The 20,086-nt window shown below is 39.0% G+C and overlaps 1 protein-coding gene across 7 annotated transcripts in view; it reads right to left on the bottom strand.

Moving 5' to 3' along the window:
• Positions 1–627: 627 nt before the first annotated feature.
• vps13d (vacuolar protein sorting 13 homolog D) overlaps positions 628–20,086 on the bottom strand; it is a 55,410-nt gene continuing 35,951 nt past the window's right edge. For 5 of the 7 annotated variants that reach the window (XM_053686546.1, XM_047160552.2, XM_017487178.3 and 2 more), the window contains 9 exons: positions 19,842–19,938; positions 19,587–19,756; positions 18,731–18,865; positions 18,411–18,578; positions 10,243–10,375; positions 9,963–10,158; positions 5,925–6,056; positions 3,415–3,655; positions 628–3,288 (listed from right to left, as the gene is read on the bottom strand). In XM_053686546.1, coding sequence (XP_053542521.1) covers positions 3,157–3,288; positions 3,415–3,655; positions 5,925–6,056; positions 9,963–10,158; positions 10,243–10,375; positions 18,411–18,578; positions 18,731–18,865; positions 19,587–19,756; positions 19,842–19,938 — 1,404 coding nt within the window. In that variant the 3' untranslated portion in view covers positions 628–3,156. The remainder of the gene's footprint in view (positions 3,289–3,414; positions 3,656–5,924; positions 6,057–9,962; positions 10,159–10,242; positions 10,376–18,410; positions 18,579–18,730; positions 18,866–19,586; positions 19,757–19,841; positions 19,939–20,086) is intronic. The other 2 variants (XM_047160553.2, XM_053686547.1) reach the window with 1 other exon arrangement.

A 20,086-nucleotide genomic window follows, 5' to 3' on the forward strand; every position in this document is an offset into this window, starting at 1 on the left:
ATACACAGTGAAATCCTTAGGCCAAGATTGCTGGTGTTAACAGCCTGGGCTCCATGGGCTGGCTGGCATTGTGTACATCTATCATTAAGTTGTGTGCAAGCAGGGGAAAGGTAGACAAATGCTCTATGAGCTGCTCCTCAGTGAGGGGGAGACCCTGGAGCCGCCATTACACTGTCAGTCAAGAAGAAGAATTAAGGCGGAAGGTTGCACATCACCAGGTTTATAAAGAGTTCACACAAGTCTGCAAAAGAGCAGTGGGATGAACGACAACTGTTAATAATAAATCATAAAACAAGAGCACAGCAGAGAAGAATTATTATAGATTATCTCCATATAAATTCTCACATTACCGATCTCTGTGACGGTGATATGAGCCTCACGTTTCCTTCTAATTATGAAATTAAGGACTGTTATATTCAGCTGAGAAGTGATAAATATATACATAGACATAAATAAATAAATAAATAAATAAATAAATAAATAAACACAAAACAAATTGCCTCAAAAGAACTGCTACACATTTCATGAAATATGTGAAGACAACAAATATGAAAAAAGTATTCTACATGTATCTAATTAACCAAAACAAAGCTATAAAAGGGCGAAGGGACAAAACAAAAAGATTGATTTGAATCTAAAAACCACAAGTTTTATTAGGCTTTACAATATATACACTTAAAGCAATATGAGATTTATACAATCTGTGATTCACCTGACATTTCTGGGCAGTTGTCTTTTCCTACTATCATTTCACACTGCTGCACTGAACTGGTACATCACATGTATCCTCTTAGTCCACTCACTTATGTAGGGAAAGTCTACAATACTACTAAATGTAAATAAAACACCCTTCAAATTTGTTGAGTTTGTTACTGGAATAGTGTCCAAGCTGACTAAAGTACGCATAAGAGAAATTCCTATTAATTTATCACAACATGAGGAAAAACAACTCACTCAAACCTGACATTCTTCTACATTTGGAGTAGTCGGTAGATGGCTAGGCTATCATGAGTAAAAGAGAGAAGGATGAATTAATTCATTTCAAAGTCTTGTCTTTGGTCGTTCGTAAACCTGTTAACATACAAATACTAACTTGTAAACTTAACGTATGTATATGCATAGATCAGTGTAGTTGAAATGATTTTAATAGCAGTGGTATGATACAGTTAGAAATGAAAACAATGTGCAGAAAAAAAAATGAAATAAAAAAAAAATCGTCAGTAAATTACAATTTTTTCCCTTGTGTGTGGTGGTCTGGGAAAACCCATCGGATATCGCAGGGCCTGAATTCTAGAAAACGGCCAATGATATACTTTGATGTATCTTCTATTTAAGAAAACAAATATATTTCACCAAAACATCATGGAAATATTGCTATTTACTTTATATTCTTGCCTAGGTTTTCTATAAAGATCATGTTGGGTAAGGAGCCAGTTTAACAAACACAGCAATAAAAGCAGTCAGTCTACTAAAGATGTCTAAAACCTTGCTAGCTAAGTGTGATTTCCTCACACAGCACGAAGGTCATGCTTTGATCAGGTCGCTGGATGCTTCATTATGTGCTGTAGCAAAATGTACACAAGTCTAATAAAATTAGCTTGTAAACAGTTTCCTGCTGTCAAAATGGCTGCAACACTGTTGCACCTTCACATCATCATCAAAACAGAGCAGAGCACTTACACGCTCTATGAAAATGGACAACAAATTTAAATTGCCTAATAAAATTATATCCAACTTTTAGCCAACAATTTTAGCCAATCTGAAGTGAAGTGATCAAGGTGGTTTTATGTGATAAAACATGTAATAGATAATATATTATAATTTGTATATCTTATTTATTGCATGTTAAATTAAATGCAAATAAAATCAGTAATTGCTTTTAGACAATGAATGCACTGGTGTGCCTTAAGTGAAACTGGAACTGAATCTTGGGCCTAACCAGAATTGAAAACTTTACTTGCGGTTAAGATGTATAAAAGAAACACACATTTCAGCTCAGAAAAACTTGCACTTTTCAGAATTTCACATTGTTGAAAATTTGATGTGTGAATGGTTTTCCCAGGCTGCTACACAAATAAATTGTAGTGGTAGACAATGGATAATTGAAAATCAGAATCAATCAGAGGTATAAATAATAAGGTATGATGTAAAAGAAAGGAAGATCTAACAATTAAGGGAGAAAAAAAAAAACAAAAAACACCTGCAACAAAAAAAAGGCACCACAGCTTGCACAATCCTGCACTTGCAACCTCTGCAGATTAACAATAATTTATTTGTAACAAAAGCAATGCATTTCATGTCCAGGCCAAATGTCAAAGTATTAGTGTAGTGATTAAATGATTATTGAGTCTCATAACATTCTGTGCTACAGACTTTGGTGCATGGTTTGCGTGTCAAATATATATATTATCACTGAAGAGTTACAAGATTTAATTTTTTTCAAATGCCACGATCACAGAAAATGAGTTATAGAAGGAAAAGTGATATAAATAAATAAAATTCGAAAGGTTTCCTTGTCAGGGCTCTTCGACATAATGAGTGGTAAATGTGCAGCAAGATATTATTTACACTTCCCTGTAGCTGTTAACAGTGTGTGTGTGTGTGTGTGTGTAATGTAATATATATATATATATATATATATATATATATATATATATATATATATATATATATATATATATATATATATATATATATATATATATAATATAAAACTATACTTATGCTACAGTAATCAGTGAGGGCAGCAGCAGTTTCTTACATCTACATCAGTGCAATTTCCACATCCACACAATTCTCTCACTTATATAGAAAACTATTTTAAAGGCAGTTTTGTACATTAATCTTGTCTCTCAAATTTCTCCACAATATGTACATGGACAATAGTGTCATACTGGCCATAACTGCCCTATAAACAAACATACAAGATTAGTTGTTACTGTAAAACAAAATAACAATCTTCTATGTTTAACAGAGAAGTAAAATCTTGCATATTTTCTAGTTAAATGTGCTTGATGGTGAATTATTACAGTAGACATGACACAAACCCTATAGTGAGAGCATGTCTGCCTGAATGTGCATACTCATTCCTCATGTATGCCTTAAAAACAGTGCATGAAAAATAAACAGACATCTACCAAATGCAAGTTAATTTCATCAGGAGTCCAGTAGTAAACTATCTTCATTCTCACTGGGGGGTAGCATGAGCTGCTGCTCATAGTAAAGGCTCTTGGCATAGTTCACTTCTTGCGAGATCTTCACTGCCAGGCTCTCACTACATACGTGAACCTGGTGGAAAGAAAGGGTCAGCGCTTTTAATGTAGATGTCAGACTAAGAGTGCTTAGGGGATAGCTCATTTATTTACAGACTAAATGAAGCCTCACAAATCCAGAATAAATAATAAGCTTTCTTACCATGGGCTTTTGATGTGATGGGCCAGGAATGGCTACACCGCTACTAGTGCTTTCAGCTTTCTTGGTGAGCTGAACATACACTTTTCCATGATCTTTGGACACCAGGCAGTGGTAAAGATCATCATATTTTACCTCCAGGAAAATGGCTTCCCGATCCACATATTCCCCAGGCTTAATGAAGTATACGACTTTAGAGGAGATGAGCACACAGTAGGTGTCTATGGGCTCCACAGCAATGAAGCTTAAGAGACAAATGAGGAGCAGAGGAATGAATCAATGTATATACTATACCATATATAATATACACTAGCAGTACCAAAAAGTAGCTTTAATATACAAATATACAATATGGTTTCATGTTTCAGCAGGAAAAAAAAGAAAAGAAAAAAAGCAAATCACTATGTTGCTATCAACTCCTGTTCCAAAACACAGGGTGTCCCAAAAGTCTCCATACATAGGGGAAATTAACAATTTTTTAGCAAAATGTAAGTTAATTTACAATACATCCTCTACAAGATTGCCATTTCTTTGTAAGCACAATCGGAGTTGTCTCTCCCACTCATGATGAACTCATGTTAACACATCTGGTGTTATACATGTAACTGCATGTCTATCGTAATCTTGCAACAGCTTCCTGATCCAGGCATGGGAATGATTTCAATACATTCTTCTTTTGTCACAGGCATTCCTAAAGGCTATCTATTTATATATATTTATATATATATATATATATATATATATATATATATATATATATATATATATATATATATATATACATACACACAAACATACACTGTATAATATAAACTAAGTATGAAATATTTTGGAAGACATTTTGCTAAAAAGTATTAATTTCCCATATGTATGAAGTTATTCTGAAAAGAAATAATATGCAATCCAAACTGCCCCTCTTGTGCATAAATTTAAAATAAATGCATAAGTATCTAATGGCTGTCTCACTAGCAAAAAGTCTGAATTTTGTTTGCTGTGTGTGCACAGGAGGTGAATTAAATTAGTGTGTGTGGAACTGAAGCCTAGGCTTTCAATGCTTGGAATCGACTCTTTTTGGAATTGACTTTGATGTGAACCAAAAGCTTGATGATTATTTTGTGCATGCTATAAATAAACTAATCCCAAGCTGATTGATTCAAATCGCTTCCCAACTCACTGCCAAACACTGCTTAATGCACAAGCTTCATGGCAGGAGACTCTAACAGACTAATCATTCAACATGGGATATCGAGCTTCCCAAGTTCTCTCATATTACCAGAAATGAAAGTTTGATAAATTACACTAGAACTCAGAAGAAAACGGAAGTTATAGCAAGAAGCCTGCAGCATAGCGTGGGTGTAAAGTTTTCCATCCAAACAATGTCTAAATGAAGTGACATAAAGCAGGCTAATCCATAATGAAATTTGTTGCCGAATATTTTTTAATCATCAATTTTTAATTGATTATGTTGATTAGGTGAGGCAACCCAGTGCATCTGGCTCTGATGTGCATGGGAATGTAATGAATTTAGTTGGTTCTATATCCCAGAATATAAACAAACCATTAGCATAATTTAAAGCACTGTGACCCAGATTATGCAGTTACTATAGACTACCACACATTTATGTTAAAATGTTCTTTGTCCCACAAGATATGCATCTGACCGTACACTCATGCCCTAATAAAAGTAAAAACCTCCCACTCGTGTGACTTTTTTTGTTGCATCCCAGTCCCAGTGGAAACCTTTAGTCTCAACCAGATGCCCTTGAATATTTCTGGCAAGCAATACACTGTAATGAATTCAACACCCTATACTGCTTTTTCCTTTCTGTTAACACACCAGACAATCATAAAACCTTCTTTCTGTAACATACTGTTCATGCCTGTAATTTTGCCTGGTGCAAATTCAGAATTAATATTATAATAACAGGTGACTACACATATGTAATACACTACTGAGGCGGTGATTCTAGCAAAGGAAAAGCGTGGCTGTGTGAGGCAGTCTGGGGATGTACTGGAGAGAATAATGGCTTTTGTGGCACCTCTGAGGGGAGAGAGGTCAGCTGGGCTACAGGAGGGGCGCTGATTTGGATGGATTACCCCACAGAGGAAGAAAACACCTATCTTGGCTCAGCTACAAGCACAGAAGCAAAGTCCCGAACCACCTGAAGCTGCTGCATGCTCTCGTTTGTCAGACATCTTCAATTGCCTGAATTCTGCAGTTTTTTTTTCATTTATTTAAAAATAAATGTGGGGTAAAGAAAGTGCCGATTTTTTTTCTGTCTCTGTTCCAGGACTGTAAAATTGCACATCATACCAAGTACCTTGAAGGCAGGCAATAAAGTGCATTGTCTGTGATCCAGACAAAAGAAAAAAAATACACTGTTCTGCCGGTTTATAATTTAGCATGCATTTCTTAACTGCAGATTGTATATTATAAGTCAGATAAGACAACGTAAGTCAGATAAATAAACGTGATTCTGTGGATGTAGGAGAAATTTGAGCTGCATACTTACTATTCAGAGTGGATGTTATCTGTGAGGTGAAAGAGTTGCTCCTGTCCATCGGCCTGCTTGGCGGAGAAGCGGGGCAGCAGACCCTGAGGGCCCTTACAGCAGCGGGGTTTTCTCACCCGCTGTACACTCAGCCTAACACACAAACACACACCGGTATGAATGCACCAGTATTATTGTGATTGGATACACTCTGTGAGAGTAAATATGAGATCTAACCTTGGAAGAATGTAAGCTTCATAAAGAAGGATGCTTAATCTCATAAAGGCTAAATCTGATTTTGAGCAAGTGATCAAAATGAACATTGTACAAACAGAACAATATTTTGTTTGACCTCCATTATAGTTCACAATACCCCTTAGTGAGATGCTGTTTATACATTCAAACACATAGTGTTGCCGAAAGGAGAGGTCTAGCGAGCCGAAATTAAAGAGCAAGCACTTCTAGACAAGGTGCTGATATAAAGCTCTATAAAGATCTAAAGGTCTCAATGATCACAATCATTCTTTCAGTCTTGTTTGACTTATGAATAACAAGTAAAATTGCGTGCCTTTTAGCTCCCACAGCTAAACACTTGATCAGACGAACAGCACAGTTCATTTTCAGTAGGCTGCTAAAACAGCACGGTTTAGGTCAAACAGGACAAGTGTTTCCAATGTCAAGGCAAAACCCGAGTATCACTTCTCCTAAGATTGACCCTCTCCTTGGCTGCCACCGCAGGCTGAACTGAAATTCCTACATCTGGCTTAAATCTGGGCTCACAGTCATTTGATTAGAGCTGATGGTTTCCAGTTGATTCACAAAGACGCCAGTGTGTTTCGCTTCTCTGTATTGTTTAAACTGTGCCCTGCATTTCTGCAGTTGCTGCTGCTAATCTAAACCGGAGGTCTGAATGAAAGGCACAAGGGGAAAAAGCACAAATACGGATGGCTTTTGGTAAAGATCTGACCTTTTGTTTAATTATTAATTGGGGAAAAAGACTGATAACAGGAACCAGTCTCACTGATCTCAATGAATTGAAAACCAGAAGACAGACTTGGCTTACAAAAAGAGGCTGTAGTAGACCTGGGAAAATATAAGGTGTATATAATAAGCTCGAAAATTCTAAAACTGTTACTAGAACTGTTTAAAGAAGGTTTAGAAAAACAGCTCATCAACAACATTAAACCAACATTTGATGCGTCAGTCAAGTGTTATCTGAGGAATTTTTTTTATAAATTACTTTTATGAGAAACCAACATTTCCACATGTCCTTGGCCGTCTCTCGGAGACATGGATCATAATCATAACCATAAGTCATGAGATCTGCCATGAATATCCAATGAGACTTCTAACTTCTCCCCCTCCAGCCTCACCCATCGCTCTAAAAGGCACTTGCACATAATGCCCTACGCTCGATTGTGCTGCTGGAACAATAGAGTTCAACTCCAGGTCAGGCTCAGGGCTGGAGTCCAGCCAATCAGCTGTCAATGGGTGCAAACAAACAGTCTTTACTTCATGTTCACTTCCGAGAAAAAGCATGAGCAGCAGAGTTGAGGGCGAAGCCTGAGAGTAATCCAGTAGTACAGAAGAGGTGTTTCTTTCAGCACATCATGCCACACCCACATGATCAGGTGAGGTGAACTACTGGGCATCAAGCTCTCTGTCAAATTATCTTCAAATTACTCTCTGGAACAAGTTTACTTAAACTTCATTTAAATAGGTCCTTTTTAAGGTAGAATTAGTTCTTGGAATCTTGTGAATTTATTGTGCACCATATGAAAGATCAATAATCATCGTTGTTATGGATTTTATTTTTAGACTTAACTATTAAATAACTTTCCAACTTACTTTTTAAAAAGCACTGAACATGACTGAAAATCAGTGATCAGTTTATATAACTTCAACTAATTAGACTTTATGTTAAATTCAGAAAAAATTCTGATGCTCATATTCATAAGTTGTTCATAGGTTCCTGATTACACAGCTGCACTTTTTGACTATATAGTATACAGTTCTATAAGGGAAATTAGATGGTTGTGAGTCAGGCTCCTCTCAAGGTTTCCTCCTCATATCATCTCAGGGAGTTTTTCCTCGTCACTATCACCTCTGGCTTGCTCATTAGGGATAAATTTATCATTTATATCCGGAATGCCCAATGTTTGCGACAATGTCCATTGTTAAAAGCGTTATACAAATAAAATTGAACTGAACTGAAATTTGCTGAATTGAATTTATTTGCTAGCTGCAAGAATCAGGACTGAACAAGGCAGTAAATGATAAATGAATGAAAGAAAGAAAGAAGATTATAGGCAACCTCATTGTCATTACTATGAAAATAATTCACAAGGTTTTTTTTTGTTTTTTGTTTTTTAAATGAAGTGAAAATATTTTTAGTGATGCAGTGGTGGTCTGTGTGTTATGACAGAAATCTCATTTGGATGTGTGGCCCTTGTCATGTTTATCTAGGGAAAAACCCAGTCCCATCTCTTCAATCTAACTCAACATTCCTCTTCAGGTATGTAGAGTATATTATAATATAACATTTAAACATGACCTCGCATAATCAGTAGAGAAAAGACGCATAACTATCTAATCAGAAGCCTGAGAAGGAATCGGAGCCACATCCAAGCAATGCCTCCATCAGCGAAGTAAAGCAAGTTCACAGGCAACCACAATGAGAATTTCATATGCTGTGCAGGAATAAAGGAAGCGACATGCTTTTCAAACATAACTGACAGTTATGAGCTTGGAGAAGGTGCTTATTTGGCCTGAGACTGGGCCCCTGCAGCTGCCCCTCCAGCACTTCCCTGCTTTGTTTCGGGATTGTAACTGAGCTGGCTCTGGAAGGCTGCCTGGATTGCATAGTGAAGTGATGAGGGTGTGTATATATGAATGTGTGTGTATGTGTGTGTGTTTGTGCGGGACAGGGGGTGGTGGATAGGGGGTGGCTGAGAGATGAAGGAGCGAGAGTTCACCAGCAGGGCAAAAGAGCAATGGATGCGTGTGGACAGTTGCACTACTCTTCGCCTTCTCCAGTCTGCTTCTCATTTACTTGTTTATTTCCTGTTTGTGATCAGACAGGGCATGTAGATGTAATGGGACTGTTGCACTACAGAGGACCCTGTATTAATAAACAATTCCCTGTGAGCTTCTCATCTAATTCACAGCATTGTTTGTACACAAATAAACCACAAAATTCTTTAGCCTAGCAATTATATAAGCCTGAAAGGAAGTTTAATGGGGACTACGGTGTTTGGAATCTGAAATATAGAACTGATCGATACTGTCGTTTAGTGTGTACGTATCCATAAAAACAATAAGAGAATGAAAAATTGCTGTACCTGCGAGCGTGTTTTTGAGTGTACTAGCAGTCAATGTCCACTGTGACCCATGAATCCAGCACATTTTTGGTGTGAACTCTGGCTGAACTCCTCGCCGCACTGTGGCAGGCACGCTCCAAATGCTCCCCCCAACCCTCCCCAGCTCCCCACTGCACAGTTCACCAGCAGGTCCCCCACACACACATACACGCCCACACACAAACACACAGGGTTGGAGGGCAGGAAACGCGCTCTCATTCCATCTCCAGTTGGACCAGAAAAGCTACAAACACTCTGCACAGTGAGTCCACTTCCCGCCGAAGCCTGGCTGCCTCACATATACATAGGCAAATGCAGAACAAATGGCTTTACACACCAGACACTCTGTGTAATAGGAGCTGCTCTTGGGCCCCCTCATAAAAGCTCAGGTAGGGCAGTGTTGGAACCAGAGGTGGGGGGTCACACCCAGAGGGAAGGCTCTTAAACCAGCGAGCAGGCACGATTTGAGTGCTTTTGTGTGGTGGTGCGAATCATTAGGATGAGTTCGTTAAAAGGGAAACCACACCAAAGAAAACTAATTAAAAGGCAGGTGGGATTTATAGGTACATCTGGTGTTTATGGAGAGTTCACACCACCGCCCAGAATGCTGTAAACATTATGAAACCACAAAAGAGAGGGAAAGGCATTGTAGGCGTGTGTGTGGGTGATGACTTATATAGTGTCTGATTTTGAACTTCACCTGTGGTTGCTCAGACTGGCCATGTCTCTAACGGTCTGTGCTGTCTCTGAGGCAAAATCTAACGCCCCTGCCACTGGCTTGGTCACCGTCCCAACCAGGCCCTTGCCTAGACCCGAGAAAAAGCCGGTTACGCCACCCTCCGTCTTCACGCCTTCCACGGTGGATGTGATCACACTAGTCAGGCCACCGATAATACCTGCATGATACAAAATACAACTCAATACAACTCATCTGCAGTATCAGTGTGAACATGCTGAAAAACCATGCCATATTAACATACCATGAGCAAGCCCATGAATGCCCGCCACTAAGTGCTCCCCGCTGGTCGCGCCATGATAACGGATGTACTCTCGCTCGCTCTGGTGTCGGTGGTCCATGGTCTTCCCAAGTCCATCTGAAAGGGTACCAGCAAACTGCAAAAAAAAACAACAACCCCAAAACAACAGATGAACAAGTTATAGGAGATTTATCTATAAACAAAACCAGAGTGAATCTCAGATTAGCATTCAGACTGGGGAGAACCAGTGGCGACTTTCACAGAACAGTTATGGCACAATCTATCTGGTTATAAAGGAGATTATTGCTTCGTCTATTTACTTATAAAGAGCTGTTTAGTTGCCATTTACACTCTATAGTTTGCTGTATGGAAAACAGAGGGGAGGATGTGAAGAGATGTCTCCCTTGAGAACAATGTCCATATTGTAGATGTAGATTCCATCCATGTAGAATTACAAGATATCTGGATACATGATTAGCATAAACAGGAGGACGGGAACACATTTTTAGGAAAAAGCATCCAAATGTTTGTTATAGCACAAAAATAAATAAAGCGTTCTCAAGCAGGGAGTGGTTTTAAAGAAATAAAAAATGGAGTTTTGATAAGGTCAGAGGATAATGGGTTTACATTGCTGCTTAATAATTTGTCAAGTAAGAAAGTAGCACATAGGCTAAAGTAGCTTTTTCTTCATGTTCTCTCAAGGGGCGGGGTAACACAATAGGTTTAAACACACACATACACACACACACACACACACACACACACACACAAAACTTCAGACAAAGAATGGCAGGGAACACAAAAAGATCAAAAGGTGTGGCAGCATAGTGGATGAGAAAATGCTCACGGTCAAGTGCAATAAAAACTTTGCTTTTAAGAAAGGTAATACGAGTGATTTAGCAAAACCAACACTGCCCAAACGGAATGAAATTCTCTGCTTAGAAACCTATGCTTATCATCCTCCTTTATTCATAGCCCAGTCTCCACTGTCCACTGCAGGCATGTTGTATCAGAGCCATATGTGAAAAAGTCATACCCTGGATCCCAATTGGCATACTTATACTATATATTTCTATTCGTGAAGACAAAGTACATACTTTTGAGTGCGTAGTACAAGAGTAAGTAAGTACTGGGACATACTAACACATTGTGTAACGGAAGAGAACGTTGTTGCCCGGAAGAGAGCACTGTCACCGTAAACAAACTCCTCACTGCATTTCAGATTTTCTTCATTCATTATTCCTTATATAATTTAAACTATATCACTTAATTTATCATTCCCTTGATTTATTTTTTCCACAATTTCTTTTACATTTCTCTAAAATGCATCCTTGAATTCAGCAAAGCAAACGGTCATGAAACTCCATCGCACAAGGAGTTGTGGGCAATATTAGCTGAAAAAGTGTCCATGGGTCCACACTTCGAAAATCTAACGAAAACAGTCGACAATTTGGGTACCTTTGGGATACTCATTTCAACATATTACAATTTGGGACAAACTAATTCTCATCTCGGATACTATTTATTATTACTATTTATGTAGTGTGCAATACTGGTAGTATGCCAATTAGAACGCAGTGATAGGAACACACATGACAGCTAATTACTTATATTCTACTCCTCTTCTACTTCAGAGTTCTATCAATGTAGAAAATACAGATTGAAAAGAACCAACAACCCTACAGACTTAACCATTACGTACAAGTAGTGTTATTGGTAACTCCTAACATGGACTGGACAGAATTTCCTGCATTAAAATTCAGTGCATGCATCATTTGTCAAGATTTTGCACTGGAATGATTTCATTAATGGGTTAAACAGAAGTTGCACAGCTTGTAGTTTGCAACTCCACAATATCTTTGTCCAGCTAAATTAGCTAAAATGTTAGTTAGCTAGCAGTGACACAGTTGCAATCAAATTTATTCAACCCCCCATTACAAATCAGGTTTATTGTCAAAATTTACAGACTTTCAGATGTTTGCAATGAACAAATCAAACTAAAGCAACTGAAATAGCAACACAATGAATGCTTCAAGTGATTTCCCCAAATTCAACTGAAAATGCAACTTATAATATAAATAGTTTCAAAATTATTCAATCCCCTGAATAGAATCCCATTACAAAAGTACACATTTATGCAAAACAGATCTTGTCTCAAGCATACCTGATACAACTAATCAAGGGCTAAATTAGTTGCACCAGGTGTGCTTGAGCTGGACCACATGAAATACCTGAACTGGCTAAGGTTAGAAAATGCACGAAATACGTGGACAGGGCAGAAAAGGAAGCTATTAATGGCTGCAAGCAGATTTCTGAGAAGGCAGGTTGTGCAAAATCCTCGAGTGACTGCAAAAGACATGGTAATACGGTAAAAGACTTTGTAGTAACAGGCACTGAGGTTTCAGTGAGCACAGTATGGCACGTACCAAACGCAAAAAATTTCCATGCCATAACTCCAAGATGTACACCAAGATGTACTGACCCAAAAGCACAAGAAAAGTCGACTAAAAATAATATAAATAAGCCACACGTGTTTTGGGATTCTGTTCTGTGGAGCAATGAAACTTTTCAGCATGATGGATCAGCAGTATGTCTGGAGGAAGAAGAACGAAGAAAGAACACTCTGTCCACAGTCAAGCATGGTGGTGGCTCTGTGATGCTCTGGGGCTGCTTTGCATCCTCTGGTACTGGAAAACCTGCAGCATGTGGAAGGCAAGATGGATTCATTGATGCATGTAGAAATCCTTGAAAAACTCATGCCGTCTGTGAGGAAGCTGAAGCTTGGGCGTTATTGTACCGTCCAACAGGACAATGATCCCAAGCATACCTCAAATTCCACCAAGGCTTGGTTGCAGAAGTTGTCCTGGGAGATTCTACAGGGGCATCACAGTCACCTGACTTGAACCCCATCGAAAATCTCTGGTGGGATTTGTAGAAGGCGGTTGCAGCACGCAAACCCAAGAATATTACTGAACTGGAGGCCATTGCTCATAAGAAATGGGCTAAGATTCTTCAGGAATGCTGCCAGAAGCTATGCATCTGGTCTGCAGCAGGTCATAACAGCAAAAGGGTGCTCTACTAAGTACTAAAGATGTCTGCCATGAAGGGGTTGAATAGAAGTTGCATTTTCAGTTATATTTGGGGGAAACACATGAAGCATTAATTGTTTAAACTATTTCAATTGCTTTTGTTTGATTTGTTCATTGCAAACAGCTGAAAGTCAATTGTGACAAACCTGATTTGCAATGGGGTTGAATAATTTTGATTGCAACTGTAACTTTGCTCTGCTATTTTCCATCAGTGCATTTCTCACTAAGCATCATACTTGGAAAGTAGCAGAACGACATTTCACTGTACTTTTACAACGACAAATAAGAGCATTGATTTCCAATTGCTCGTGAATAATTCTACTGCTAGCCAGAAAAACTTCAATGAAAAAGTTTGTTTTGGTGACTGCAGCCTCTGTGGTACTAAACCTAATAGCTTTGCCCAGTTTCTAAGGAGGACATTTTGCCTCAAAGGGAAATCTTTACAAGTGCACTCCAAATAATTCTCTTCTCAAAACTGAACATATATCTACAAATACTGTTACACAAGCTAAATAGTCCAAGTGTGCTTTTTGGAAAGGCGTAAGCCGTCAGTACTGCACTGTTTTAGAATTGCACAATTCCCTGAACGCTAGCACACTGTGGTACAATTTATCAACTCTCAGAACTAGTCAATTTCCCAAAATCACATCAGCTTTTGAGTTGCTTTGTACTCGCAACATCTTACAAAAATAAATCTCAAAACTGTCAATTGGATGCTCTTAATGTGAATGTTTGCCCTGACAAATTCAAGCCACTCAAAAAGGTGACGTGATTTTCAATTCATGTCTCAATAAATCTTCATTCCATTCAAGAGCTTGTCTGTTAAAGTAACAAGCAGTTGTGATGCCAACATAGGCCCTTTCAGCCTGTTAAGAGCCTCCTGCAGGGTCCCTAAGGCGTGGACAGTCTGCTTTGGACACCATCAATGACTTATTGTGGCTCCCAGTGTGAAGTGATTGATAACTCATTTGTCTTAGTCAAAGGTCCTTCTGTACACATGACCCAGAAAGGGGTTTCATTCAGTCACACATTCAAAATGCATTTTTTTTGTGTCCAGTAGTATACACAGCAGAAGTTCTACTCTTTTTTTTTTTGTATGGCTTTTGGTAGGACATTAGAGTAAGACTTCTAAGTAATTGATGAAAAATACAGTCTGCACTCTGTTAAACGTTCAGAAGATAAATGACGCATCCATCTTTCATGACATTAAGTAACCCATGACAAGGAAAACATTTACTGCACCAGTAGAGTGCTTCTTCTCATAGCACTATCCCCCTCCGATGCTGAGCTATGATGATGCTGATTTTTCACGGTGCCTCATTCAGCTGTCAAATATATCAGGCAGTAATTTGTCTAGTGGGGTGGCTTCCCACCCTCTCAGCACAGTTGATCTGACTTTACCCAAACCCCCCCCTCCACAAACCCCCCAATCCCCAGCAGGTGCCTCCTGGAAGTGGGTTTGTGTTACAGGCTGAGAGAGCTCCCTACTGGAGCCTGAGCACTGGATAAACACAGGCACATTCTACAGAGTTCCGGCAGGAGCCAGGCATGAACTTGGGATGACCTCTCCCAGCTAAGTCCCTGGTGAGTTCAACTGAAGGCCAGCTCCAATTCTCTCCTCCTACTCCTCTGTCTTTTTTAAGCTCTGCTGTGAAACTAAACCAATACACTTACCAGATCTGAATCTGGGGGGAGGGTGAGCAGGGGAGAATGCTTTCAAGTTTACGGCCCTCCCATCTCCCTGCTCAAACCATTAGTTCCTTTAGTTTAGTTAGGGAGCAGGAACTGTGTGTGTGTGTGTGTGTGTGTGTGTGTGTGTGTGTGTGTGTGTGTGTGTGTTTGTGCATTTGTGTGTGGGATCCGGCCAAAGTGTGAGTGTCATAAACTTGTTCACAGGGTGCAGCAATCAGAGCTGAGAACACATACGAGGTAAAGATGGCGAAACTATTCAAGAGTTAAGGTTTCCGGGTTATTAAGTACGCTTAAAGCAACCAGTGGAAATGTAATATGCCACAGATTCACAGGAACACAATGGTCAAAGTGTTCTATAATGGCAGAAGCATAGCTGCATAGATGCATACTTGATAATGGTGGTGGTCCACAATGTAGTTGAAGGAATACTTGAATGTCTCGGTCTTCCTAGCAAGTTACAAAAAATTTACTACACATAACAGAAAAAAAGGTTTTTTAAAACATTTAAAAGGAAAACAAAATGACTACACTATTCCCAGGTACATAAAACTAAAGACTCTTGGACCCATTATCAAAAGCTCTTAAATGCTTTTAAAGATTTTCCCCTATTGAAAATTACAGCATGCAATTTTTGTGAGGTAGGGGAAGGCCTTGGCAAAACATTTTATTTGACCCGTTCTTGGAAATATGTGTACAGGGAGTCATAAAATTTTATTTCGTTATGAAAATTTGCCAGTGGCAACAAAAAGGATTAAGAACGGGTCGAAACACTCTTCCCAGGTACATCGCCTGGTCTTCTCTCTTCTTTCCTTAATTTTTTTTTCTGGTTCATTGATTTCAGACTATTATATCACATGTTCAGGAAAATAAACAATCTGGATCGGCCTAATGAACCGGAAACCATTTCTGTGCTTTGGTTATTAGTGAGAAGAAACTACTGCAGGAATGTATAAGTTAGGGTAGGAGTCGATGATAAAGCCTGCTTTCTCAGCATGCTCTCCTGGCCAGAACAGTAAACCAGGAGGGGAGGACTAAAAGGAAACTCAGACGGGCTAGCTGACTGGGAGCTGGCTGCCACTGAGAGACCTGGACTTAATCAGACATACTGGGAGCTGGCTACAGGAGTGGATACGCAGGCTGGGGCAGGACTTTGGTCTGACCACACACAACTACCGTACACACCATCTGCTGCAATACCAGTCTGTCAGAGCAATGAGCAAATGAGACCCGTCATAGCTGAGCTAATAATGACTCTAGATGCTGTGAGATACATGTAAATGCGTATAGTATTTCGCTATTTTCGCTTATAAATGCGGCCGTGCGCATTTCACTTTCACTTTTGAATTAGCAGCAATTCAGGGGAAGCAGTTGCTTTAATGGTGGGTTCATTATTATTCTTAATGAAAACACAACAACAAAACAGTACAATGGCAAACTCACTTATATTAAACCAAATCTTCCACCATCATCTTGTCAGTCAGCTCACCTCACTGTTCCTGTCAGTCAGCTCACCTCACTTTTGTCACGTGATAAATGAAATCTGAATCCTGCTGATCTGTGCTGAGACTCCAAGTCATTCGGCTCATGCTGAATCGAGCAGACGCGTTCGGTTTTTAATTGTTACGTCCGTTTTCACACTCAAAAAAAATGTTGCATGCTGCGCCTGTGTTAGACTCATGCTGGGACTGTGTGGACAGCATTTACCGTGAGTTTTACAAATCACGATAATCGCACATGGTTTTAATGATAATTAAATGTGACACGGTAATACTAACCGTCTGGGAATTTTATCATGAAACCGGTAACCGTTTCATCCTTAAGACACACACAATTGAGTGCTTTTATAGAGGTAGTGATACTTCTTGATGATCAACTAATCTTATGCATTTCATTAGTAACACCTGGCTACTAATCACCGTCTTAATGACTGTGGAAGTGTGTACTTATTTTTCCCCCCACCTGGTTTCTGAATGTTGATCTCTTTTGTTTTATTTTCTGTCACCTGAGGATATCTGTTTGTTTATAGAAGTTGGTGAGGACTACAAAATTGTATTTAGGCCCTGATACAGTAAATAAAACACTGAATTGAAGGAGGGTGTACTTTCTTTTTCTCATGACTGTAATGACCATGTTTGAACTTAGGAGTCCCAGCTGTATCAAGAGAAGCTCCGTAATGATTACTAATATAAAAGCACAGCAAGCTTCGTGTATGCTTGTAGAAACGGATTCATTCGATTCAGTAAAGCAGAGTTTGAACAACAATTTAAACATGCTCCATGAACAAAGCTTCATAAATGTATATTTGTAATATATTAAGTATTTAATAGTTCAGATGCTCCAAATATTGGAGTTGCATAGACACATACAGTATGCATTTTTGGTATCGTGCTCATAATATGAGAGCAAAAACCCCTTTGTGTCCTTTGCCTAGTTCTTTAAAGGCGTTACTACAATCTATAATGCATATTAAATGAATCAACTTGCAATGCTCAGGTTTATGAACAAAGCAATGGTATGAACTTTCTCGGCTGTTACATCTTTTCACTCCAAATAATAACTCAAAGAAATGTTGTTTTAATAGCCACTTAGCAAACAAAACAACTTGTGATTCCAACCTAGCACTGAATACAAGCCAAAAACAACACCACAAAAGATGATGAATTAATGTTCCGTTTCAAAAACCTTACAATTGCTTTGTAAGCAGAGATTGAACTGACTGTGCTCTTTGTAAGCTAGTACAACAGCCACAAAAAGACAATACTATGAAAAACTAGAATCAAACATAAAAGCAGTTAAGAATCACTACGTAAAAGTGGGATGGCTAAAGAGCTTGAATGTTTGGGAAAACATATACTTTACGGCCAAATGTTTTATTTCCAATTAGGTCCACCTTTTGGTGTTATATTAACCTCCACTCTTCTGGGAAGGCTTTCCACTAGATTTTGGCTGTGAGGATTTGACCATTCATCCACGAGAGCATTAGCGAGGTTGGACACTGACGTTGAGCAATACGCCCTTGCATGCGGTCAGCTTTCCAATTCATCCCAAAGGTGTTCAGAGGGGTTGAGGTCAGGGCTCTATGCAGGGCACTCGAGTTCTTCCATAGCAACCTTGGCAAACCATGTCTTCATGGACATCGCTTTATGCACAAGTGAATTGTCATGCTGGAACAGGTTTGGGCCTCTTAGTTCCAGTGAATTGAAATCTTAATGCTACAGCATACAAAGACATTCTAGACAATTGTCTGCTTCCAACTTTGTGGCAACAGTTTGGGAAAGGTTCACATATATGGATGAGTGATGCATCAAAAATGGGTGTGATGGTCAGGTGTCCACATACTGTTGGACATACAGTGTATTAAGGCCTAATCAACAAGATTCAGAGCATTACCTTAGCTGCTGAGTTGGAGACCCCATGTGTTACATTGCGGATCAGGCCTCCTACGTTTCCGTACTTGATTAGTTCGGACATGCCCTCTGTGACATCATTTAGCAAGCCCATGGGATTGCCCAAGAAGTCCACTGAGCCCAGTATCTGAGCAGCCTGGCTTATCAGCTCCTGCACATGTCACCAAATACCAGCACCAAAGAAGTCATTTAAAAAGATGCCAAAACATTGTGTTTTTAAACATCTGCAGCAAAATTAAACAGTACTAGCATGTGCTCCTATATGTTAATACAGACTGAAACTGAAGATACACAAAGCCTTACCTCTCTGAAGTGCTTGAGTATATCATTGATGATAATCTCCTGGGTTTCGTATGGGTGGACCCGAGTGAAGGGATACATATTAATGACTGCATCCTCAAATCTGATGAGTGGGATTCCCAGAGTTCTCTTTAGAGTCTGCACATAGTGAAAGCGGAATTAAGCTGCAGTTCAATAGCCACAGGAAACAATTCTGTAAATACACAGTGCACCCATTCAAATATTTTTCATCTGCGTATGCCAAAATTTGGCAAATGAATATAGTACTAGTACTGTGTCTATCTTTTATGCATTTATGATTAAATGTAGGTAGACACTTATACCATTTTTGTCCATTTCAAATACCAATATATCAGATACTAACATCACCATGGTAACTGAACCTGCTACCTGTCAGCTTCTGTTGCCAAATTAGGAGAAATATTAAAGGTGTGTTTTAAAACAATTTCGAGCCTAAGCATCATCTGTGTCATTTCAGGCAAGTTTACACTTAAATACAACGCAAATGTTCACATTATAAAATTCCTCAGTGAACGGATTAGAAGACGCCAGCATTTAATTGGTGCATACCTAATTAAATGCTTTATTAGAGCAAATAAATGTCATGTTATACGTGCTACTGACACTACCGCTTCACTGTTCCTTGGCTAATTGCCTGAATATTCGACGTGCTCAGGTCCAGCACCTGGCTGCCTGCAGTAAAATGCAAATTGACTGTAAAATGTGATGAAGTGTGTCAAGCCCAGGAAGTGTGCATAATAAGTTTTGTTATGCAGACTTCCTAGGGTTCACCATCCATAAAGCTTAGAGTTGCAGTAAATATAAAGCAGATTAACCAGTGCTGATGTGTTTGTTTTACCTTCAGGTCTGGAGGCAGCTTGTGTGAAGTGAAGACACTTAGTTTAACCTGGGGGAGACTGATCTTCAGGTTCTCAAAGTAATAGCGTTTTCGAGGTCCTGCTTCCTCACTGGGCTTCTCATACAGGTTCTCATCCAACTTCTCGACCTCTGAAACACACCCCCTTTCCTCTGTCGTACACAGCTTGTGTGTAATAATAATAATAATAATAATCTAATAATAAATCTAATAATCTTACTAAAAGGGTTTACATACCTCCTTCTGTTTTCCCATAGCCAAAGAATGCCAGCAGCTTGAGCAAGAGTTTCTCTTCTATGATGACAGTGAAGCGCCGAGCAGTGACCATAAGATGCTGAGTAAAGCAAGAGAATGAAATCGTCCAGAACAACACACTTTAAAAATAGAAGTCAATCATGTGGAAATATTTCACAGCAAATAACTAAATAATTACTTTAGTAAAGTATTTCATAGTGACAAGACATGCATCAAAGCCTAAGATC

Source organism: Ictalurus punctatus, chromosome 15 (assembly GCF_001660625.3).
Source record: "Ictalurus punctatus breed USDA103 chromosome 15, Coco_2.0, whole genome shotgun sequence".
Lineage (NCBI taxonomy): Eukaryota > Metazoa > Chordata > Actinopteri > Siluriformes > Ictaluridae > Ictalurus > Ictalurus punctatus.